The 22,782-nt window shown below is 37.6% G+C and overlaps 2 protein-coding genes and 1 long non-coding RNA gene across 6 annotated transcripts in view; 2 read left to right on the forward strand and 1 right to left on the reverse strand.

The window, feature by feature from the left end:
* The window catches only part of rfx6 (regulatory factor X, 6), a 31,579-nt gene extending 29,258 nt beyond the window's left edge, over nucleotides 1–2,321 (reverse strand). For 2 of the 3 annotated variants that reach the window (XM_087297039.1, XM_087297043.1), the window contains exon 1: nucleotides 1,665–2,321. In XM_087297039.1, coding sequence (XP_087153165.1) covers nucleotides 1,665–1,678 — 14 coding nt within the window. In that variant the 5' untranslated portion in view covers nucleotides 1,679–2,321. The remainder of the gene's footprint in view (nucleotides 1–1,664) is intronic. The other variant, XM_087297041.1, reaches the window with a different exon arrangement.
* Nucleotides 1–22,782, forward strand: part of LOC147839443 (uncharacterized) — an 837,962-nt gene that overhangs the window by 215,058 nt on the left and 600,122 nt on the right. The gene's annotated exons all lie outside the window — the stretch shown is intronic.
* Nucleotides 1,758–22,777, forward strand: tdrd15 (tudor domain containing 15). Of its 2 annotated transcripts, none has more exons than XM_087297901.1 (5): nucleotides 1,758–1,824; nucleotides 2,279–2,360; nucleotides 12,388–18,014; nucleotides 22,140–22,168; nucleotides 22,254–22,777. In XM_087297901.1, the coding sequence occupies exons 2-4, from the start codon at nucleotides 2,353–2,355 to the stop codon at nucleotides 22,151–22,153; spliced, it is 5,649 nt and encodes a 1,882-aa protein (XP_087154027.1). In that variant the 5' UTR covers nucleotides 1,758–1,824; nucleotides 2,279–2,352; the 3' UTR covers nucleotides 22,154–22,168; nucleotides 22,254–22,777.

Raw genomic sequence — 22,782 nt, forward strand, 5'->3', positions numbered from 1 at the left:
CATCTGGGTAGAAATGCTGGAGCGCTTGCCCGAGAGTGTGTGTGTGGTCACGTGATGTGCGTTTTCAGCGTTTTGGTGTGGACGGAGAGCAGTTCAGAAACGCTGGGTAAAACGCGAGTGTGGACGCGGATCGTTTTCATTCTACAACGCCGTTTTTAAAACTAAAATGCACTCTTGTAAAAGGGGCCTTAGAGTTTTACAGCTCTTTTTGATCCCCGCTTCTAGCAGCACACTCCATTTCCGCATTACTGGATCTGTAGCGACAACAGACCGCAAGGGATGATGGGGATTGTAGTTTTCGCTACCTCCCGTTCGCTTCATTCGCCTGAGCAAATTTTCTCAGAAGAACTATAGTTTTACCGAGTCATGCGACTTCGGTAATATCGAAAAAAATTAATATTGCGGTATGACGGTATTTACAATACCGTTACATCCCTAATATATATATATATATATATATATATTTCTATTCATTTTAGTTAAGTGTATTAAAATAAACGAAAATGTGTTGGAAAATTGAAATGGAAAAATATGTTTTTGTATGGAACCAAGAAAGATAAAAAAAAAAACACGATGTACCTCAACAAACGATTTACAACCATCAGAATACATTTACATACATTTGATTCATTAATTTTCCTTCGGCTTACTCCATTATATTTATCAGGGGTCGCCACTGGAATGAACCGACAACTTATCCAGCATATGTTTTACACAGCAGATACCCTTCCAGCCGCAACCCAGTACTGAGAAACATCCATACACACTTATTCACACTCATACACTACAGCCAATTGAGTTCATCCAATTCACCTATAGCGCATGTCTTTGCACTGTGGAGAAAACACCTAAACCCTTTAGGGGAGCACCTAAAGGAAACCCATGCCAACACAGGGAGAAAAAGCAATCTCCACACAGAAATGCCAACTGGCCCAGCCAGAACTTGAAACAGGGACCTTCTTGCTGTGAGGCGACAGTGCTAACCACTAAGCCACCGTGCCACCCTCATTTACATTTTTATAGTATAAATATACATAACTATACTCAAGTATTTATAGTTCATCTTTAGGTGTCAGAAATTCTTGGAAAATTATGGGTGAACTTATAAAAATGTCTTCCAAAAAAAAGTATTAATATTTAATTTTTGTTCTAATAAATTTATGTCTGCTTAATGTCAGTCCATTGCATTATGAAACACTGATCAACTTTTGTTAAAATTTTTTTAATGCAGGTAAAATAAATGTATTTAGTTTTCATATGTAAAGGCCCAACTGACAGACTAAATAAATAAACAAATAATTAATACATTTGGACAGTCAGTATGCCCATTTGAGAAATACAGGTTTATGAGTAATGCCACAGTGGAATTAATATTTATCAGATTTCATCTATCTTTATGTCTATCTGTGTGTGGTTCATGTATAATAATTTATTTCATTAAAAGGTCTGATTGTTGTATTAAAATGTAAAAACGCAGTAATATCCAAAATGTTTATTCCCTCTTACTCGATGGTAGTTAAATATAATCTCGATTTAATTTAAAAGTAGCACATTTCTACAGTTTAATAACCGATTCTGAATGCATCATGAGAGTTAAAATCGATGCAAAACAAACAAACCTACGACAAACATGTACATCATAAACATAATAACGGACATCTTACCTGAGTGAGAGCATCTCCGGTCTTCTCTGAATTTCATTGGTTGAAATATGCAGGCTCCTGATTTGTCAAAGAGCACACCGTTCATTATACAGCACGTGTCGAGGCCGAGCGATACACGGACAACATGGCGGGAGCAAAGAGAATTTATTCGGACTTCAAGGTAAAACAAAAAAACAATTCAGTTTTGTTTGTGCAGGAATAATAATAATTGTCTGTAGACAATTACCAATTTGATTAATACTTAATAAAGCAGGTTTAAACATGCTGTGAGCTCGACAGATTGGACATCAGTGTAACGTTACCTCTTGCCATTTAGGAATAACGTTAACGTTAAACGATTAACACATTATGAAAAGCAAAAAGTTGTATAGCTTACAGACTTTTTATTCCGTTATTCTCCGATATTCTGTTATTTGGGAGGTGCCACTACTAACGTTAGTCACAAAAATAGCAAGGTGCGTGTATTCGTCTGTCGGTAATGCAGACATAATAATCAGCTTACAGTATTATGTGGTGCTTTTGCAGATTTTTGGATCGGATATTAACGTTGTGTTTTGAAATGTGTGTTGTAATGCTGTTTCATTGTTGACCTCCATCATCCCTTAATGTGGCAGAAGTGCTTGACGTTAGTGCATGGACGTGTCCCAGAGCTGCATCGTTAGATTGGATTCATGTTCTTTGGAGAATAATGGAGAGGTAAGACTCATCCTGACTCATTATTCATATCGTGTTTCCGATGTTAGGCATAAATGAACGGGTTGTAAGGGGAAAATGGGCGGGAGGATTTTTTTTTTAACAATTATTGTTTTTTGCATTACAACGGGAAACGTTGCAATCACTTGAAAAATCGGTGAATTCCGCAACACTTCCTGTTCACTTTATGTTTTGCAGTTGTAGATCTCCCTACGTTCACTATGGAGGGTTTCATTGAGTTGGCCTATTTAAAAGACGATGATTTTCACCTAAAGTTAATTGACAACCGTCAGAATATTTTTTGACTAGGAATACATTACCGTATTATATAGCGAAATAAGAACCAGCCATTAAGTAATGCATTTTAAAGATATATAATTCACACACACGGTTGTGTGAGTGTATGTCCATGTACGAGCAAACTTTTATTTGTATGCGAGTATGTTATGGGATCAAATTCACCCCTAAAAAGTCGTAGATGGAAAAATAATGCCCGTAAATCAAAATATTGACATTGTGTGAAAAATTTTAACGCGTAGAAGCGAAAACGCAGAATAAGAAATAATGAGGTCATGTACCAAAAGATAATGAGCAATAATCAAAAATGAAAAGACCCATTTAGACTAGGCATTGACATGGGTACAAGATTCTGATGGCATGATAACCTTGAATAAAAATATCATGGTATTGTGATGACTGCTCAAATATATTCTTTTTGAATGTCTGGTTAAAAAACTTTTTCCCCTTTGAAAACAATATATTTTATTATAATAAAGATTAATAATATTTTGGGGCAGTAAACTAGTCAGGCTAAATAATTCAAATGAATCTTAGACTTCTGCTGTGTTCATTAGGTTCAAAAACACAGATTTCTTTACAATTTAAAACGGCATCTTTGGATATTTTTTTGCTGGAGATACTTTTGTCCTTAAAAAAAAAAAAAAGGTAAATAAAAAATCTTACACATATCTTAGAAATGTTATTACAGAAAGTTTTGGTGGTTTTAAAATGTTATACCTTGAAAATTGATATCATCCCATGCTTAGTTTAGACAAAGTTAGTTTTTCTGCTCATTCTGTGCTTGCGTTTCCAAAGCATGCTATGTGAGTTTGATTGATAACACAGGCTGGCTTCAGTGTCATCATTGATCCACTAGTCGAGATTGACAGTTGCTCCTTAGCCAATCAGGCGAAGGAGGAGTTGACGTCACTCCAATGCAACTCATGGCTGCTCTGTGTGATTGACGGGGATGTGTTTGTTTTCAGGCGTTTCAGATAAAAGACACCTGTCAGCGATTACAGGGGTTTCATGTTATATATGCACTGTAACTTCATATGACTGACCGTGATTTCGGGGAATTCATATCAATATAAACATTTATCCATGATCGCAGTGGTTTCATATAAATACTGTATTGTAATATAGCAGACACCCTGTGATCGCAGGGGTTTTATTAACCTTATTCTTCGTGTACCAGCGGGCGCAGCCATTTGAATCTTTTTGGTTTGAGACTTCCGGTCTTACTCACTTCCATTCACTCACAGACGTTGAAAACAGCTTGTTATGCTACTTGACGTTGCAAATTGATATTTTCTTATTATATTATTCTGCTTTGTCTGTATAGTCATGAACACATTTGTTTGTAGAGCGAGTAGTTTGACCGTTTTCTGTTGTTTATTTTTACTAGTCATTTCTTCCATAGGCAACTGAATCAGAAGTTATAAAACAAGTGCAATAACGTGCACACTTCCACATTCAAGAATAAGGTCAATATAAATACTATACTGTAACTTCTGACACCTGTCTGTTGATCTGGCTTTGTCATAAATGTATTATTTTAAAGGTTCTCAAAAAAACAGCAAGAGAGGACTGCCTATAATGACATCATGCATTACAACATCATTTTATCTTATGTTTTGTTATAGAAATACATATATAAAATGACACAGCCAGTAGATTGACCCTGCCATCACGGACAGACCCATCCGATACAGTATAAATGTTTATACTGATATGAATTCCCTGGAATCGACATCTGTATGATGTTACTGTATACAGTGCATCTGGAAAGTATTCATAGCGCTTTACTTTTTCCACATTTTTTATGTTACAGCCTTTTTCCAAAATGGATTAAATTCATTTATTTCCTTAAAATTCTACACACAAAACCCCATAATGACAATATGCAAAAAGATTTTTTTTTAATTGTTAAAAATTTATTAAAAATTAAAAACCTGAAAAATCACATGTACAGAAGTATTAACAGCCTTTGCTCAACATTTTGTTGATGCACCTTTGGCAACAATTACAGCCTCGAGGCTTTTTTAATATGACGCCACAAGCTTGGCACACCTGTCTTTGTGAATTTTTGCCCATTCCTCTTTGCAGTACCTCTCAAGCTCTATTAGGTTGGATGGGAAGCAACGATGTAAAGCCATTTTCAGATCTCTGCAGAGATGTTCAAAAAGATTTAGGTCTGAGCTCTGGCTGGGCCACTCAAGGACATTCACAGAGTTGTTTTGAAGCCACTGCATTGATATTTTGGCGTTGTTTTGGGTTATTGTCCTGCTGGAAGATGAACCGTCGCCACAGAGGTCAAGCGCACTCTGAAGCAGGTTTTTATTAAGGATGTCTCTGTACATGACTGTATTCATCTTTCCCTCTATCCTGACTAGTCTTCTAGTTCCTGCTGTTGAAAAACACACATGATGCTGCCACCACCAAGCTTCATGCTTCACTGTAAGGATGGTATTAGCCTGGTGACGAGCGGTGCCTGGTTTTCTCCAAACGTAACGCCTGGTATTCACTCCAAAGAGTTCAATATTAGTCTCATCATACCAGAGAATTACTTAAGGTCAACTTAGAGCTTCACGGCAAAAGCTGTACATGTACATGTGTTTTTTCAGTTTTTTTACATTTTTAATGAATTTGCAACAATTACAAAAAACTCTTTTGCACATTTTTTTTGTCATTATGGGGTATTGTGTGTAGAATTTTGAGGAAATAAATTCATTTAATTTATTTTGGAATAAGGGTGTAACATAAAAGTATGTGGAAAATGTGAAGCGCTATGAATACTTTCCGAATGCAATGTATATAATATTATATGAATCCCCTGTGATCACTGACAGGTGTCTATTATATGAGACTCCAGGAAACAAACACATCCAGCCTGTCACACGGAGCACCCATGAGTTGCATTGGAGTGACGTCAACTCCTGTCAATCTCGACTAGTGGATCAATTATGACACTGAAGCCGGCTTGTGTTTTAAATAAAACCCTCATTGCATGTTTTGGAAATGCAAGCACAGAATGTGGGAGCAAGGGTGAAGGGGAAAAGGCTGTTAAAGCACAAAACATTCAAATGGTTTGTACCTTCTAAACTCATTAATCGTGGGGAAAGAATCACAAATATTGATAATTTTTATGTGCAATCATGCATGAACAAACTCTCATTTCCTGCCATTAAATGAATGATGTGCATTAAGAATTCAGATTACAGTATATTAAGAAAAAAATTATCCTATTAACAAATATTTGCATATAACCAAGTAGATAAGTGCACAAATTAAATGAGCATTTGAATGACCTAGCCTATGCATCAAAACTTTCTCTGAAGTTACATTTTCAATTTTCAAAATTTCAGTCAAAAGTCATATGCATACAAAGACCAAATTTATTTGGTAAAAACAAATAGCATTAATATTCTGGATTAATTGTCTAGCCTATATGCAAAATAACTCTTAATACAACACATTAGTTATGCAATAAGTTCATAGGTTTGAATGAAAAGTCCTGATGCTCAGCGATACACAGTGCTGTTAATTTTAATAACTAAAGGGTGCAGTTTAATATTTACAATTAAAAGCCTGATGCACATTCAACCTCCTTGGGTTTTATTGGACCATTAATGTAAACCAGGGGTCACCAAACATGTTCCTGGAGGGCGTGTCTCCTGCAGATTTTAGCACCAACGCTAATCAAATACACCTGAACAAGCTAATCACGGTCTTACTAGGTATACTTGAAACACCCCAGGTTGGTGTGTTGAGGCAAGTTGGAGCTACACCCTGCAGAGCACCTTACCTCTAGGAACGAGATTGGTGACCCCTGCTGTAAACCATAGGGCTCAAACTTTATTCCTGGAGGGCCGCAGCTCTGCACTTTTAATCAAGCCCTAATCAAGCACAGCTGATCCAACTAATCAAGGTGTTCAAGACTACTAGGCTGTTTCTCAATTCCAAGAACGCAGAGAACGGACTTGCGTTCTTGTGGAGACCAGTCTTGCCAGGTGTCCTCGGAAGAACGAACTCAGGATACCGCGAGGGCAGAGAACGCGTCCTTTGAGAAATGAGATGCTGCATTCTTCCTGATGGTCACATGACCTTCACGCGTTTTAAATGGTAAATTATTTAAACGTTACAGCATTCATACAACGATTTATTGTTTTTCCCCTTTTCAAAATATATTTTTTTCATAAAAACATTAGAAATATACACTGCACAATACAAATAAAACAGATTTTAATACAGATTTTAGCAAACAAACACCCTTAATGTGTTTATTTCTTTATTAAGATGTTCAGGATGATGTTTACTTTCACCGTTTCATTTAGGGAAACTCCTGAGGTAAATAAATGATATCTCTGATCTTTAAATAATAAATCTACATAAAATGCAGCGCTTCCCACCTTTAGTCGCAATGACTTCTGGGACTTCTAGAGCCAGTTCGATGCTCAAGTCTGTTTGGTGCGTCCTCGATATCAAGAACACATCCGGGAAGTTTCATGCATCCTCTGTACTTGCGGTCTTGAGTATTGGAACTGAACTTACACAAGGATGCAAGACCGCTGAAGAACGCATATTGAGAAACAGCCCTAGAGACTGTTAAGCTGATGTGAGGTGGTTGAAGCTAAACTATGCAGAGCTGTGGCCCTCCAGGAATTGAGTTTGGCACCACTGCTGTAAACGCAATGAAACCTATCATTTTTTTTTCTCCACAAATTCATTCATTTTCTTTTCATCTTAGTCCCTTTATTAATCTAGTGTCGTCACAGCGGAATGAACCGCCAACTAATCCAGCATATGTTTTACGCAGCGGATGCTCTTCCAACTGCAATCCATCACTGGGAAACATCCATACACAGTCATTCACACATACACTACAAACAATTTTAGCTTACCCAATTCAACTTATCAATTTTAGCTTATCCAACTCACATGAACACGGGGAGAACATGCCAACTCCACACAGAAATGCCAACTGACCCAGGCTCGAACCAGCGACCTCATTGTTGTGAGGCGATTGTGCTACTCACTGTGCCACTGTGCTGCCCCTCTCATGCTGCCCCTTTAAACCATTTTATTAAATTTTTAATTTAAATTGACATTTTTTATTAAATACACAACTGAATACATCCGGTTTGATGTGCAACTGTATGTTTTATTAATGAGAGGTACAAAATGTAATCTTAATCTGATTTCATTGTGTATATCAACCATTTAATCTGAAGAATTTATTGTATGAGAGACTTTATTATTCTTCTGTTGCATTCATACACTAGATTCATGCTTGCCTTTAAATAGAATAGATCTTTTTTTTTTCTTTTCCTTTTTTACAAAAATGTTTGCAGAACGTTGTCTTTTTATTATCACTTTTCCTAATGCATTAGAAAACTATGAAACTAAGAGAATGTATGAATCACCCAACCACTGCAACGCTTGAAAGCGAAAGTGTTTGTCTAAATTGAACAAGTTTTGCGAGGTAACAATTATCTCTGCACTGAAACACAATTTATAAGAAAACGCAAAAACTTATTTTTTTTTTCCTCCCTTACAGTTATTTTTTTCCACCACTATGTCCCTTTAGGTGCTCCGTACATGTTGTTATGAAATCAAAATAATATTGTGTGCTCTTAAAGGGCACCTATGGCGAAAAATCTACTTTTCAAGCTATTTGGACAAACGTGTGTATATATATACAACTTTGGTTCCAAAATCGGAGGTAACTTCTGGGTATGTTAAGTAGCCATAGCAACTTACTCTCTGAAGATAACCTGCTCCGGAGCAGGTTATGTTGAGAGAGTAAGTTGCTATGTTTCAGAGTTTGTCTGTTTCAGAGAGTTTACTGAGCATTGCGTGCTCTTTTGATGAGAATATTTATGGATGTGGACACACAGATACAAGTTTTTTCGTTGTGAAAGGGTTATAAGTGCATAGTTTTTTTTCATAACCAAATTCATAATGTTAATGTATTTAACAAACCTTTTTGAAATCAAATGTGACAAACCGCGGGTCTGCGCTTACCATAAAAAACATTCAGTGCAGCTCTTTGTATTCGCGTCAGGGCATTTTAGGCAACTGTACAATATGGCAGTATGACCACCTGTACAGTATGCCTGGCACTGAACTGTTTTTTTACACTTTTGTACAGTTCCTTGGTCATAAATCACTGCGTATCATTACACAGCTGATTCAGAGCACGGGAATAGTGTAGTGGACAGTGCGTCGATAAAGAACAATGGAGCGCACAACGAAGCGAGTTCGAATCTCACTTACAGATCTTGTGTTTTTCTCTCCTTCTGCACCCTCACATTTTTCTGTATAATATTATAAGTGGCAGCTTTGTCTTTTGTAGGAAAATATATCTTTAAGATGTAGGACGTCGTTTATATGTATACATTCACGCACACACACCTACATTTTTTAATATAATATTTTTTTCATGGTTTCTAAATGCTATTGTGTGCATTAATTGCAGCCGATTTTAAAGCTCCATCAGTCAATAAAGGACACTGATAATATAAAATTTGTCCAAAGTATAAGTGTGCAGGTACAACTTCATTTTCTATCCTTAATCTTTTGGTGTTTCAACTATTAAACTCATTACTGCTTCCACTTACCAGCTCATCACACACCCCACCTCATCACTATATGTTGAGGCTAAATGGCTGATTTTCAGGACGTAATGATTCAAGTGTATAACACAAATATAGTAAAAAAAAAAAAAAAACTATAAAGCAAATGTTGCTTAACACAATGTTTATTTTTATTATATTTGTATTATAAAATAGAATCATTACTGGGCACTACATTGTTACTTGCTGGAGGACAAAAGATACCCTTTTCTGCCTTATACGATGACACGTACCTGCAGCCTGACCCAGAGGAAATCTCTGTGACCCAAGCTGACAAAAGAGATGGAAGAGTGCTAAAAAAAATGTAATTTGTCAAAAAACTATGTTTAATCAAATAGTTTGGTCTGTTAATTTCTTAATTTCCTGAAATAAAATGAATGATTTTTTTATACTGCTTTATACACACACCTTTCAACGTGTAACATATTTTTCATATACATTTCTCACCTTAAGGTGATGCTCATTTGAATTTATCTTTGAAGATGGACCTTATACAGCTACTTTAGAATTTAAATATGTAGATAAAAGATTTTGTGATCCAAGAGTAATATTCAAATATGAAAAAGTGCAGAAAATTCTTACACTGCTTGTTAGTTGAGGCAGAAGGAACTTCGTCTGCATGCAAAATAAAAAGAACCTAAAGCTATCTGATAACAATCACTTACAACAGTGACAGAGTGTGTGGTTTAAGTCAAAAACCCAACCACTGAAAAGCCTTTATTATAGGACACAGCAGTTAGACAGGCCTCTTTCTCTTAGCTGCATGACAAAGAATATTCTAGTGTTAAATACAGAGCTCCAGTAATTAAATATTACCTTTTATGATAATGTTTCGGTGTTTAATGACTTTGGACAGAGTTCTAGCTCCAGAAAGATTACAATTTCTATAAGCCTTATTAGTCAATACACATATTGTGGCCTTAAGAAATTAATGGCAAGAAAAATAAATGCATGAATGGTTACACAACATACTCAAAAAGGATGTTAAAGAGTAGTTTAATTTATCATTACAATAAAATGGAGGGTGGCATGTGTATTTTACTGAACTAATACATTTTCTTATTATTTATTTTTTATTTTCTTATCTATTTCTTATTCTATTTTTTTTCCTTCGTTGAAGCAGATGTGTAAACTCTGTGTTTAAAACCTCCAGCTTCGCCTCTGTAAAGTGCGTTGCCCTTTTTTTCTCACCGTGACTTTCTATGGTGACTCGTGAATTCGGCGATCTACTGAAAATGCCTTCAGGTGTGTGCCGTGCACGCGCATTAACCCGCGGTTATCTTCAGGAGGTTGATTTAACTAACTCTTGTCACCTGTTTTGGAACCTACATACTCGCGGTAAGCAGGTTTTGGGTAAATCAACCAAGAGTTTAGGTTTTAGCAGATGGTAAGTTAACCCAGCTTTCTGGAATACCCCCCTGGTTATAGACCATCATATTGGGGTGATATAAACACACCCAGTCCTTTTTGTTTTTTAATTTAACAACAAATAAACGGTGGACCAATTAGAGCGGTTTTCAGATCGACCACAACTTTACGTAGGAGTGTGGTCCCTCCGCCCCCCGAATTGATTGACAGCTGCGCGTATTAACATGTCCCGGTAGTCACGTGTGTAAGTCAACAAGACCAGACATACGCAAAGCAACCGGGAATAAAACGTCTGTTCAGGGTAAGTTTCACATGTTTAAAGTGTTTTAAAACAATGCACGTGTGTAATTAATTACAGCGATTTACTTCAGCTTTACTTCATCAGCACAGCCGTGTGTCAGAACAATTATAAAGGAAGACGCTTGAATCCTGGTTTGTTGAATGGTTGAATCAGGTTTATTTTATACAATAACGTAACAGATCTCCACACAGCAGTGGAGATTAGCCTGTATCCTGTCACATTTGAGTGCAAAAACAGTGCAAAGCTAAGTGGGCTCTGTCTGTCTGTCTGTGTGTGCGTGCGTGCGTGCGTGTGTGAACTTTGTAACGATATTGCGTGTGACTCATCAATGCAACTTCACAACAAATACTGATTGGTAAAGTTCTTACTGTACTATTTCTCACAAACGCTATGTGAGCCCTTCTTCCTTTAAGTCTGTTTGTTGTCTGACGCCGAGGGAGGAGATTAAAGCGCGCGGGAAGGCACGTAGAAACAGTAGGCGGGGAGGACTTGTCTTAAAGGCACAGTATGACAAAAACACCCCCGGTGGAAATATGTATAATACAGGATCTTGTAAAAGGTATAATGAAAAATCGGGTGTTTTGAGCTAAAACTTTACATACACATTCTAGAGACGCAAAAGACTTAAATCTGAAAAAAGGGGTAACCTAGGTGCCCTTTAAAGGGATTTTTCACCTTAATCTTAATTTTTTTTTAAAATTATTCATCCTAAATCTGTGTTCTTAAGCTCAGTCTTGGAGCGCCGCAGCTCTGCATAATTTGGCTTCAGCCACCACCTACTCACACCAGCTTAACAGTCTCTAGAAGTTTTGAAAACTGATTAGTTGGATCAGCTGTGTCTGTTTAGGGTTGGAGCAAAACTGTGCTAGGCTGCAGCCCTCCTGGAATCCAGTTTGAGACCTGTGATCTAAAGCCATCCAACATGTTGGTGACTTTAAGCAAAATATCAAAGATGTTTTTTAGCTGGAACTTTGTTTAATTCATGCATCATCACAAGCAGTGAGCTGTTCCTGTCTGCTTTAGACAGCAGTTCACGGTTCTATCATGTGTTTTTCAAATACAACCAAATAATACATTCATAAGCATAAGATGAAATTAACAAGAAACCTACATTGAACAAGTGCTGTAGCTTCAGATAGACTTTCACATAAATCGAACCTTTATACTGCTTTTTAAAAATATTTTAAGAAACTGCCCAAACCAGGGGTGCCCAAACTGTCCTGGACGTCTGGTGTCCTGAAAAGTTTAGCTCCAATTTGCTTCGACACATCTGCTAGGAAGTTTTTAGTATATCTAGAAAGAGCTTGATTAGCTGGATCAGGTGTGTGATTTAAAGTTGGAGCTAAACTCTCCAGGACCAAGTTTGGGCACCCCTGCCTGTAGCGAGCTATTATGAAAACTGTCCACAGTCATTAGTCTTATTTTTTATTTTGTTGTATTTTAGGACAAAAGAGGAATCAAAGCTCCCTGCTCCTTGCGTATTGTGGCCTGTGGAGCTGAAGTTGACTCACATTGACTGCAGGCCTGAAAACAAACTGGTACACTTTCAGGGCCAATACATGACAATCTGTGAACTGGACTACAATATTCTTCAAGTTGAAATTCAAAATGCGGTGAAATCGAAAGTTTCTGTTCAAGTTGGAGATGTTTGTCTGGTAGAAGACTCCGGGTCTGGTCGCTGGTACAGAGGAAGAGTCCAGAACATTGAGAAAGATAAGTTCCACATATTTTTGCTGGACCATGGAGACATGATGATTGTTGGACCCAACTGTTTGTCCTCAATATCCGACACACTGCTAATGCTTCCACCTAAGATTGTCTGTGGTTTTTTTGCCAATATTCTGCCAATCCAGAGCCAATGGGACAGTCTGACAAACAGTTATTTCTCTTCATTAAAAGGCAGCCGGATCAAAGGATACATTCACGCTCGTCTACCATACCATATCCTCATACTTGAGGTTCCGGAAATCAATAGTGACATGATAAAAAAGAGGCTAGGGAGACATGTGGACACCAGTACATTTTTGCTACTGGTTGAGATGCTTATTGATGAACCAATTCCACAAAGCAATGAATCTGTCCCCGACCTCTTGATAGAAAAGCAAATAGGGCAAGAATATTGCCTCAAGTCCTCAAGCCTACTGGGCTTTGAAGAAATTCTGTCACTCAATGGCCCAAAGTTGAAAGTTGGTCAGGAAGTAGAAGTTGTGGTAGCTGCAGCTGTGAATCCTGGATTATTCTATTGTCGACTCTCATCCATGGGCAAGGACCTGCAAGAAATGTCAGACAAATTGGCACTAGCATGTGAATCAGGCAGTGGTTGCCTGACCAATGACCTAGATGAAAACCTTGGTTTGCTCTGTGCAGTAAAAGGGAAAGATGAAAAATGGCACAGGGGTTTTGTTGAATGCCTCCCCCTTAACTCTCAGGTCAAAGTTGTGTTTGTTGACAGTGGCTATTGTGAATCTGTGAAAGTTGAAAACATCCTTCAGCTACCGTCAGAATTTCTCTCAAGGCCGATCATGGCATTCCCATGTTCTCTTTCATGCTTGGAAAAACAAGATGAGGACATCAAAAATCAACAAGTAGATGCTCTCAAGACTGGGTTGCTAGGGAAAGTTTTGGAGATAGAAATCGATGACTTTCGCAAAGATCAGAACCTCTACTTGGTCACGATGAACATTGCTCAGAAGCACTCAGGGAAGCAAGCTGGAGTTAAACCACATGAAAGTGACAATTTAAGGAGCAATTCCAACTTTCCTTATGATGTCCTTTCAAATGTGTCTGCTGGAGAGACAAAAGTGGCCCAAACTTCAGATTCAAATCCTAATAGAGCAATACCTGATGATTCTTTTTTTGAGGGATATGTGGTACATGTACAGAGTCCAAAACATTTCTGGATAAGAACCAAAGAACACAATCCTAATTTTGAAAACATGACAAAGGAAATGGCTGATTACTTCAGCAAGTTACAGTTGCACGAGGAGGTTTTTGAAGACCTAGTGCCAGGTGCACTTTGTTGTGCAATGTACGAAAATGACATGCAATACTACAGAGCACTTGTAGTAGATACTTTGGATAAAGGAGCAGAGGTGTTTTTCATTGACTTCGGGAACACTGAAAAAGTGCCAGGCATTTTAATTAAAAAGCTCCCAAAGAAGTTTGCCATTCATCCAGAATTTGCAATGGAATGTGCATTAGCCCATGTAGCTCCACATGAGGACATCTGGACAACCACAGCATCCAATTACTTCAGGGAAGTCACATCAGACAAAACCTTGATGATTCATGTCGTTCATAGAAAAAATAGAAAGTATGTTGTTGATCTGTTTGAGAGAGATGCTGAAAATTGCAGCATCGCAACCATCATGACAACAGCTAAAATGGCCCTGGACTGGAGATACAACCCAGCGTTAGCAGCTGTTGAAATGGAGAGGCCATGTGAATACAAGGGAAATGCTCTGAGCAAGAAAAAAAATAAAAAGGACCTTCGTGTGGTGACCTTTCACAAAGTCACATCTTCTATGTCTAGTCCAAATCAAATTGAACATGAATGGGAACCACAGAATTACCTTGAAAAACATACTCCCAGTGAGACATCGAAACCGGAAGTTGTTCCTGCTAAGACTTTAAAACCAATGCATTTCAAACCTGGTTCTGAAGTAAGTGTCATTTGCTCACATGTAAATACTCCATCTGATTTTTGGTGCCAAAATGTGAGTACAAAACTTGACCTGGACAAACTTATGGAAGAGATGCAGTTGTTTTACCAAACATATACATCTGGTCTTCTGATGCCTGCATTATGTTGTGCTGTTAAGTCTCCACATGATAACCAGTGGCACAGAGCATGCATGATAGGACAACACAATGAGGAACTGCTTATGATCCTAGTTGATGTTGGCCTAATTATTCAGGAAAAGTTGCAAAACATCCAAACTCTTCAGCCACAGTTCCTTGAACTTCCTACACAAGCATTTAGATGCAAATTGAACTTCATTGAACCCATTGGAGGGAGTTCTTGGAGTTCAGAAGCATGCAATTTGCTCAGGGATTTTCTGTTCAAATGTACATCCAGCAAATGCAGGATTTATTCCCAGGTTTATGAAAAAGGAAAAGGTCTACTTAACATTGTCAGCATTCATACACCTCTTCAACAGGCCTCTACATACCTTGTAGAGAAAGGTGTTGCAGCAGAAGTACAAGCTCCAGACAAGCATACAATTTCATCGGCTCACCCTTGGTCATTCGTTTACTCCTCTTTCAACATAAGTTGTGAAAGTGAAGAACTGGTGCATGTTACTTATGTCTGTAGCCCTTGGGAAATCTATTTCCAGCTCGATAGGAATACAGAGATTCTTAATAGACTGACAGAGAGAGTTGCAGAGGAAAGTCAGCTCTTCACTTCAATTTCTGACAACTGCAGCAGTAAAGTTTGCTTGGCCAAATATTTCTGTGACGGCAGTTGGTACAGGGCTCTGGTACACCCTGTTCAATCTAATCAGCATGTGAGTGTTGTCTTTGTTGATTATGGCAATAAGGAGATTGCAGAGAAAACAAATGTCATGGCAATTCCGACAACAGCAGTTGACATATTGCTAACCCCAATGCAGGCTCTGAGATGCAGTCTTTTGAATCTTCCAGAGGGGGAACATTTGCCGGAAGTCAACAAGTGGCTTGAGACTGAAATCCTCAACAAGTCTTTCAAGGCCAAGTTTGTGGCAAGCGACAACAATGGACATTTTGTTTGTGATCTTTATGATGGCAATTTGCATATCAATGAAAAAGTCAAAGAGCTCATGGCTGCTCATGGTGTGGCACAAAGTGACCCAGCTGTCAACAAACTTGAGTTAGATTTCCCCAAAGAAGAAGCGCATGCCAGCTTACCGAACTGTAAACGTAACCACAAAGCAACCAGACGCAGTAAAGCCAAACAAAATGGAAAGCAAACTCCAAGATCCACAAACCATTCCAAGAAGGAACTCAAGGAACCTGTTGAAATGGAAGACCAGAATGCTCCCTGTCCCCTTAAAGTAGTGCCATCTCATCAGAGCTTGCCAAAACTTTGTGATCTTCCTGCTGTCACAATGAAACCAGGTTCTAGAGGTGTGGGCTTTGTCTCTCATAGCAATTCTGCTGGAAGCTTTTTTATCCAGATGGAAGATGATGAACCGAAATTACTACAGATGATTGAGGAACTAAATGGTACTAACTTCAAGGATAAAAGAAGAAATGTGGAAACCGAAATAAAAGTAGGGGACCTTGTTGCAGCAGAGTATGAAGAAGACTTGGCTTTGTACAGAGCTGTCGTCACCAACGTGTCAAACTCTGACCTACTAGCTGTTGAGTTCATTGATTATGGCAATACTGCAACTGTCGACAGGAAGAATGTTCACATGCTAACCAATACGTTTTTGTCTCAGCCCAGATTGAGCATGGCCTGCACACTTGCAAAACCGCACCCATTTAAAAATGATTACTCCTTTACGGAGAAAGCAGTTGGTAAACCCTTATTAGTTGAATTCATTCAAAGTCTGGAAGGTTCATGGGAAGTGAACATTGAGTTTGACGACGACCACTTGCAAGGGGACTTAAAGTATGATGCTGATCATAGTAAAGATGTAGATTTGGCAAGTCAAGATAAATTACCAAAAGATTCCCAGACGCAAAGCCAATCTGATCAATACAACCAAAGTATTGAAGTTCAAAGCTTCCAGCAAAAGGAGCAGTTCAGTCATCAACTTGCAAACAATCAGACTGTTAGAACCTTCCAGCAAAAGACAACATCAAATACACAAAGCATTTGTGAATTCAAAACCAAACCAACGGAAGTTAAAACCATCCAGCAAAAGACCAAGTCAAACACACAACAACGTAAATTTGAATTGACGTTCGCAACTAAGCAAATAAAGAAAGCAGCCATATATGTACAAACAAGTGTCAAAACAAGGGAAATTTGGAGAAGAAAATACAAGAAACAAAATTTCAAGCCAAAAGTTGTGGTTAACGCAGAACCACATTGTGAGACCAGTATTCCAGTGACTAAAATTTCAGAAGGACTACAAGAAAATGTCCAACAAGAAAATGAAAACTCTGAGTCACTTGCTTGCGTTGCTCTGCATGATGTAAAAGACAGTGAGCCAGTAAAAATTTATGAGGATTTGTCTGTCGTGACTGATCATCCTCCCTCCCCTAAGACTTCTTTAAGGATCAATTTGGATCCACCACAGACCCTCTTCCAGGCCCCTGTCAAAATGAACTTCGAATATGAAGGATTTGCAGCAGCGGTCACAACCCCATCCGAATTTTATATCATTCTAGAGGATCTGCTTTTGATAGCAGATACAGTCTCATCCATTCTTGAGAACCTTCCTGAAGTGTTGGAACCATTATCTGAAGTTCATTTTGTTCCTGGTACGAGCTGTTTGGTGAAATGGGTGGAGAATCAAAAATGGTGCAGGGCAGAGATTGTGCGATGCGATTCAACTTCAGTGCTTATAAACTTGGTTGACTGTGGACTGTATTCTGTTCTGTCTCGGCTAGATGCCTCCCAGCTAAGAAAACTTCCTGAGGAGCTCGGTAGATTGCCTAAAGTCACCTACCATTGTTTACTAAGGGGAGTTAAACCCAATGCTCCAGACTGGTCTGATGATGCCATCCTGTTTTTTCAAAACTCCATGTGTCACAAGAACCTTAAGATACGCTTCAGACAACATGTTTCTGAGACACAATGGGAGGTTGACATTATCACCGGGAGTCAAAATCTTGCAAAGGAGTTAGTAGATTCTGATCATGCAATGTATATTGATAAGATGCTTGGAATCAGGTTTCAGCAAGACCAAGGACTCAATCAAGAGCCTAATCAACAAGCCATCTCCAGCACTGTGAATGATTTATCAATAATAACTGAGCACACAAGCGAAGCCAAGAAGCAGGTCATGTTGAGTGCAAAAAAGCCATCTGAAGAATCTGTTGGAGAAAAAGACACTTCAGACCATTTGAACAGCGGTGGGGATGATCTTGGACAAATGGACAGGGAAACTCTTGGTCTACCATCGGGTATCAAACAATGTAAGTGTAGAACTTTTTAATCTATTGTATTACGCTTTTTAAATTATTATTAATTGAAGGGATAGTTCACCCACAAATGACTTTCTTTCTTCTGTTAAACACAAAAGATGTTTTAAAAAGATGTTGGAAACCCTTGACTTCAATAGTGTTTGTTTTTCTTACTATGGAAATAGTTGCAGGTTATCATCTTACTTCAAAATGTCTCGTTTTGTGTTTGACAAATGCTTAAGAGTGAGTAAATTTTCATTTTTGTGTGAAAATCACTTTAATGGTCTCCGGTTCATATACCACCAGTCAAATGTTTAGAGACGCACCTACCCAAGTACTCAAGCTAACCTTTAGTTTCAAAATTATGATGATAGTATAATAATCTCTACCATTTTTATTAATAATTAGGGTCTAATTCTTTCAAATGGATTTTTAGATTAGTCCAGTTAATAATATGTAAATGCTACATTGTTGCACATTATTAATTATTAAAGGGACAGTACTCAAAAATATAAATTGTGCCATTTAAAGTAGCAGTAGGTGATTGTCTTCAGGAACATGTTTAGTTGTGCTGGTTAAAAGTCTCTTCACATTCCAATTGTAATGATTAAAGTAAATAGTCTAAATGTATTTATAGCCATTTTTATATTCTGAGTGAGGCATAATGGCTGCAGTATTTGTTTTTGACAGGTAATGTTTTGATTTAAAACTATTTTAGTCACGCAAAGCTTATATAGATTTTGTTACAAATGGGTTATATGCACAGAAGTGTTGTTCAACCACTAAAATCTTCCGGCAAAAGATTGATGTGATTATTTTCAGTATAATGAAGATTTTTATTTAATTTAACAACAAAGCATCGGTAAACGGCACTATTCTGCCTAGCCTGATTTTCTGAGGTGAAGTTTTTTTTATATTCACATTGGTTCATTTTTGAACAATGACAACCTGTGAAGCGCTCCCTTTATTGTGACAGCCTTCCTTTACTGTTTACCATGCTACTCTGAATATTCGCTCTGAAATAGCATTTAAGTGTGGCAAATTAATAAATGTAATTCCTGCACGGTGCTGGCACTAACTAACTGGCGAATGACATGAACCAGTGGGTTGTCTGTCTGCTGTTGTGATGCGGTGCGAGCGCTTGCGATTTCAGGGGGTGTGGCTTTGAATCACAGTCCCTCCCCGCCGTGGGTAGGATTGTTAGTTTATCTTTAACCAGCCAAGAACATTCATTTCATTTTCCTTGACAGCAGTTTCAATGTAGTGAGTGGCCTCGCCATCTTCCCTGTCAGCTTGCTGTACACATATTGCTGTTTACGCTCTGCCGTAATACGCAGTGTATGAGTGACTGCTGAAATACCTTTGTGGCTAGAGTGACAGGTTCTTTCTGAACTGGTGACTGGCCTCACCGCAGTCAAAATTTGTTCTTTTTCACTTCTCTGTCGTCTTTTGTTTCACCTTTGCAGGGAGGAATTTTAATGTTGTAACAAATTATTTGATTACTTTCTCGCACTAATCGAAATGCATCACATGACTGTTCCTTTATTGCGCAAGCCAAGCCCGACCCGACCCCATCTAAAATGATAGAAATTAAACCCTAACCCGTTGGGTCTCGTCAGGTTCGGGCAAATTTAGCTCTAACTTGCATACATTGGCTTTCATAGTAATATATTTTTCTACTGCAAAGTGGGTGTCACAGCATTCTACATTATTTAAAATACCATTTGTGATCAACAAAAAAACTCAAAAGTTTAAAACCAATGAGAAAAAGTGAAAATACCTCACTCTGTTTTGTGTGTTAATCGAGCTTTTTGGATGTCATTGGCATTTGTATAGTTTGGTGATGGTGCTACCTCGTGGTCATGATGCTTGTTTACATTTTCCGAACAAACATTTTCTACGATTGACTTGCGTTGACTTCTATAGTAATATATTTCCTACTATAAAATGGGTGCCACAGCAACTTGCATTCTTCAAAATATCAATTTTTTGTTATCAACATCAAAAAAAATCATAAAGGTTTGAAACCACACCAGGAAGAGTAAATGATGAGGTATTTTTCTATTTTGTTTTGCGTTAAAGATTTTAGGTGTCATTGGCATTTGAATAGCTGTATAGTTTGGTGATAGTGCCACCTAGTGGTCATTATACATGTTTACATTAGTGAACGAGCATTTTGTATGATTGACTTACATTTTGTACGATTGACTTTCATAGTAATATATTTTTCTACTATAAAGTGGGTGCCACAGCAATCAACACTCTTCAAAATATTGTTTTTGATCAACAGAAAACTCATAAAGGTTTAAAACCACATGAGGAAGACTACATGAGGCATTTTCTATTACTGGTGTGTTAAACAAATTTTAGGTTTCATTGGCATTTTATGGCCACCTAGTGGTCATGATGCATGTTTACATTGGTGAACAAACATTTTGTATGATTAAAGGTGATCTGCCAGAATGCTAGCATTAGCGTAATAGCTTAGAAATTTTACGACCCTCCGCTGCCGTCCGCAGCCACGCCTCCTTAAATCATAAACACGTGAACTCGCACAGATTATATATAACACTAAATCATGTCATTCGCCAGTTAGAAAACTCTATGGAGAGAACGCACTTTATCAAGCATAGTTGTTGATTGGCCAGAGGGTGCAGGAATTACATATCTCCAAAACTGTCACAGGCTGTCACTGTTCAAAAATGAACAGTTGTGTGAATATAAATCAAACTTAACCTCAGTAAAGCTGGTTTGGCGGAAGGACATATTTACTTATGTTTTGTTATTAAACTAAATAAAAGTTAGATCAGAATAAAGGTTAGATCTGTTGAAAACAGAAATATCCTGTCATCTTTTTACGTTACCAAGACAACGAGTGACTTTTCACTTTCAGTTGTGCTCGCTGATCCGCGTACATCGCTTGTTTTCAGCTCTTTTTACACTTGAACAACTAAACGAATGCTCAGATCTATTTAACTGACTATATTATCGATGCTGTAAAAGGTTCTCTATGAACTTGACAATAGCCAACATTTTGGAGGACATTTTCAGTGGCTGAACAACACCTCCGAGCATATAAACCCATTTATAAACAAGAACAGAGTCTTCATCAGCTTTGCGTGGCTAAAATAGTTTTAAAACATACCTGTCTAAAAGAAATACTTCAGCCATGGTGTCACCCTTCAGATCGTTGTTTTGAACTGCATAACGTCATTGTCCTCCAGTGTGCAAAAGTAATTTCGATATTGATTCAGGGTTTAGAAAAGTTTTGATTCTGCATTTTTGGCAGAAGCCCTTTCAGAAATGATCTTTCTTTTCATGCACACATGGCCACGTTGGTCTTTTAGACAGAAGTTCAGAATGATGCAGTTTGCAGGATGAAGTCTCTCTGTCAGCTGTAGATGCATAACTACACGTGTGCGCGCGCGCGCGAGTGACGTATTTGTCTGCTTAAAGAGGCTGCGCAGAAATTCCAATTTAAATGTGTTGACGGACAGTTTGAGATGCCTGTCATAATTGAGTTATTTGTCGGTCCGACAATATTTAATTAGATGAACATTTTTTTTGTTTTATGCATTATCCAGAATATAAAAATACATATAAATACATGTAGATCATTTACTTTAATCAGTACTATTGGAATGTGAGGAGACTTAACCAGCACAACAAAGTGTTTTTGAAGACAATCACCTACTGCACCTTTAACTTGCATTTACTTCCATAGTAATATATTTTTCTACTACGAAGTGGGTGCCACAGCAATCAACATTCTTCAAAATATCACTTTTGATCAACAAAAAAACTCCTAAAGGTTTAAACCTACACAAGGAAGACTAAACGAGATATTTCCTAATATTTTTAAGCTTTTTAGGTGGCCTTTGGCATTTGTATAGCTGTATGGTTTGGTGATAGTGCCACCTAGTGGTCATGGTGCGTGTTTACATTGGTGAATAAACATTTTGTATGATTAAAAGCAAGAATCAAATGCATCTATTGTCCAGACTTTAGGATGGAAGTATTTTGTGAAGACCTTGATTTAGCTTTTTATTAAAATCATAACAGTAATAACCCATGAATATTCAATTACATTTTTATTTATGATAATAACCTGACTTCTTTTTTTTTTTTTTTTCTTAGGTATGCTGATGTGAGAAGACTTGTGGTTCGTAAGTATAAGAATATTGTTTAATTCTCTGTATGTTCAATATATAGACTATGTACACTTATTTTTTTTCTACTGACTTATTTCAGAACTAAGAAGCCGGCGAGTTACGTTCTGCATTGCATTCAAAGGAAAGTCAAGCTTTGCAATGGCTGGATTTGATTGTTTATTTTTTGGTTTAACCTCTGAATAGTGTTGTTCTCTAAAAGATGTTCTGTAGGAATGGAGAATTATGCTTCATACAGTAGGGAATAAATTGTGATGTTCAAACTGTAAGATCTAAAACAATAGTACAGTTTTAACTATGCAACGCTATATCACATTATTTTTCATAAGAGTTTTAGAACTAACATGTCAATTTTGGTCTTATGCATCTCTTAATGAACATGTGATTGATGAAATATAGCGGAGCTTAAAAGTTGCCACAATGGCTTTACAATCTGAAAAGCAGATTTTATTTGGTAAAAAGTATTGTCATACGACCCTGAGTTCGATTATGCTCTTTAACACATTTTTAGAAATCGATTTTGCTTGTTTATTTTCATTTCTCTTATGTGAAAATTGTGGTTTTCAGTTCTGTTGGGATGCAAAATAAAAATACAATGTTTTGAAATGGTT

The sequence above is a fragment of the Danio rerio genome, chromosome 20 (genome assembly GCF_052040795.2).
Source record: "Danio rerio strain M-AB ecotype USA chromosome 20, GRCz13ab, whole genome shotgun sequence".
Taxonomy (NCBI): Eukaryota; Metazoa; Chordata; class Actinopteri; order Cypriniformes; family Danionidae; genus Danio; species Danio rerio.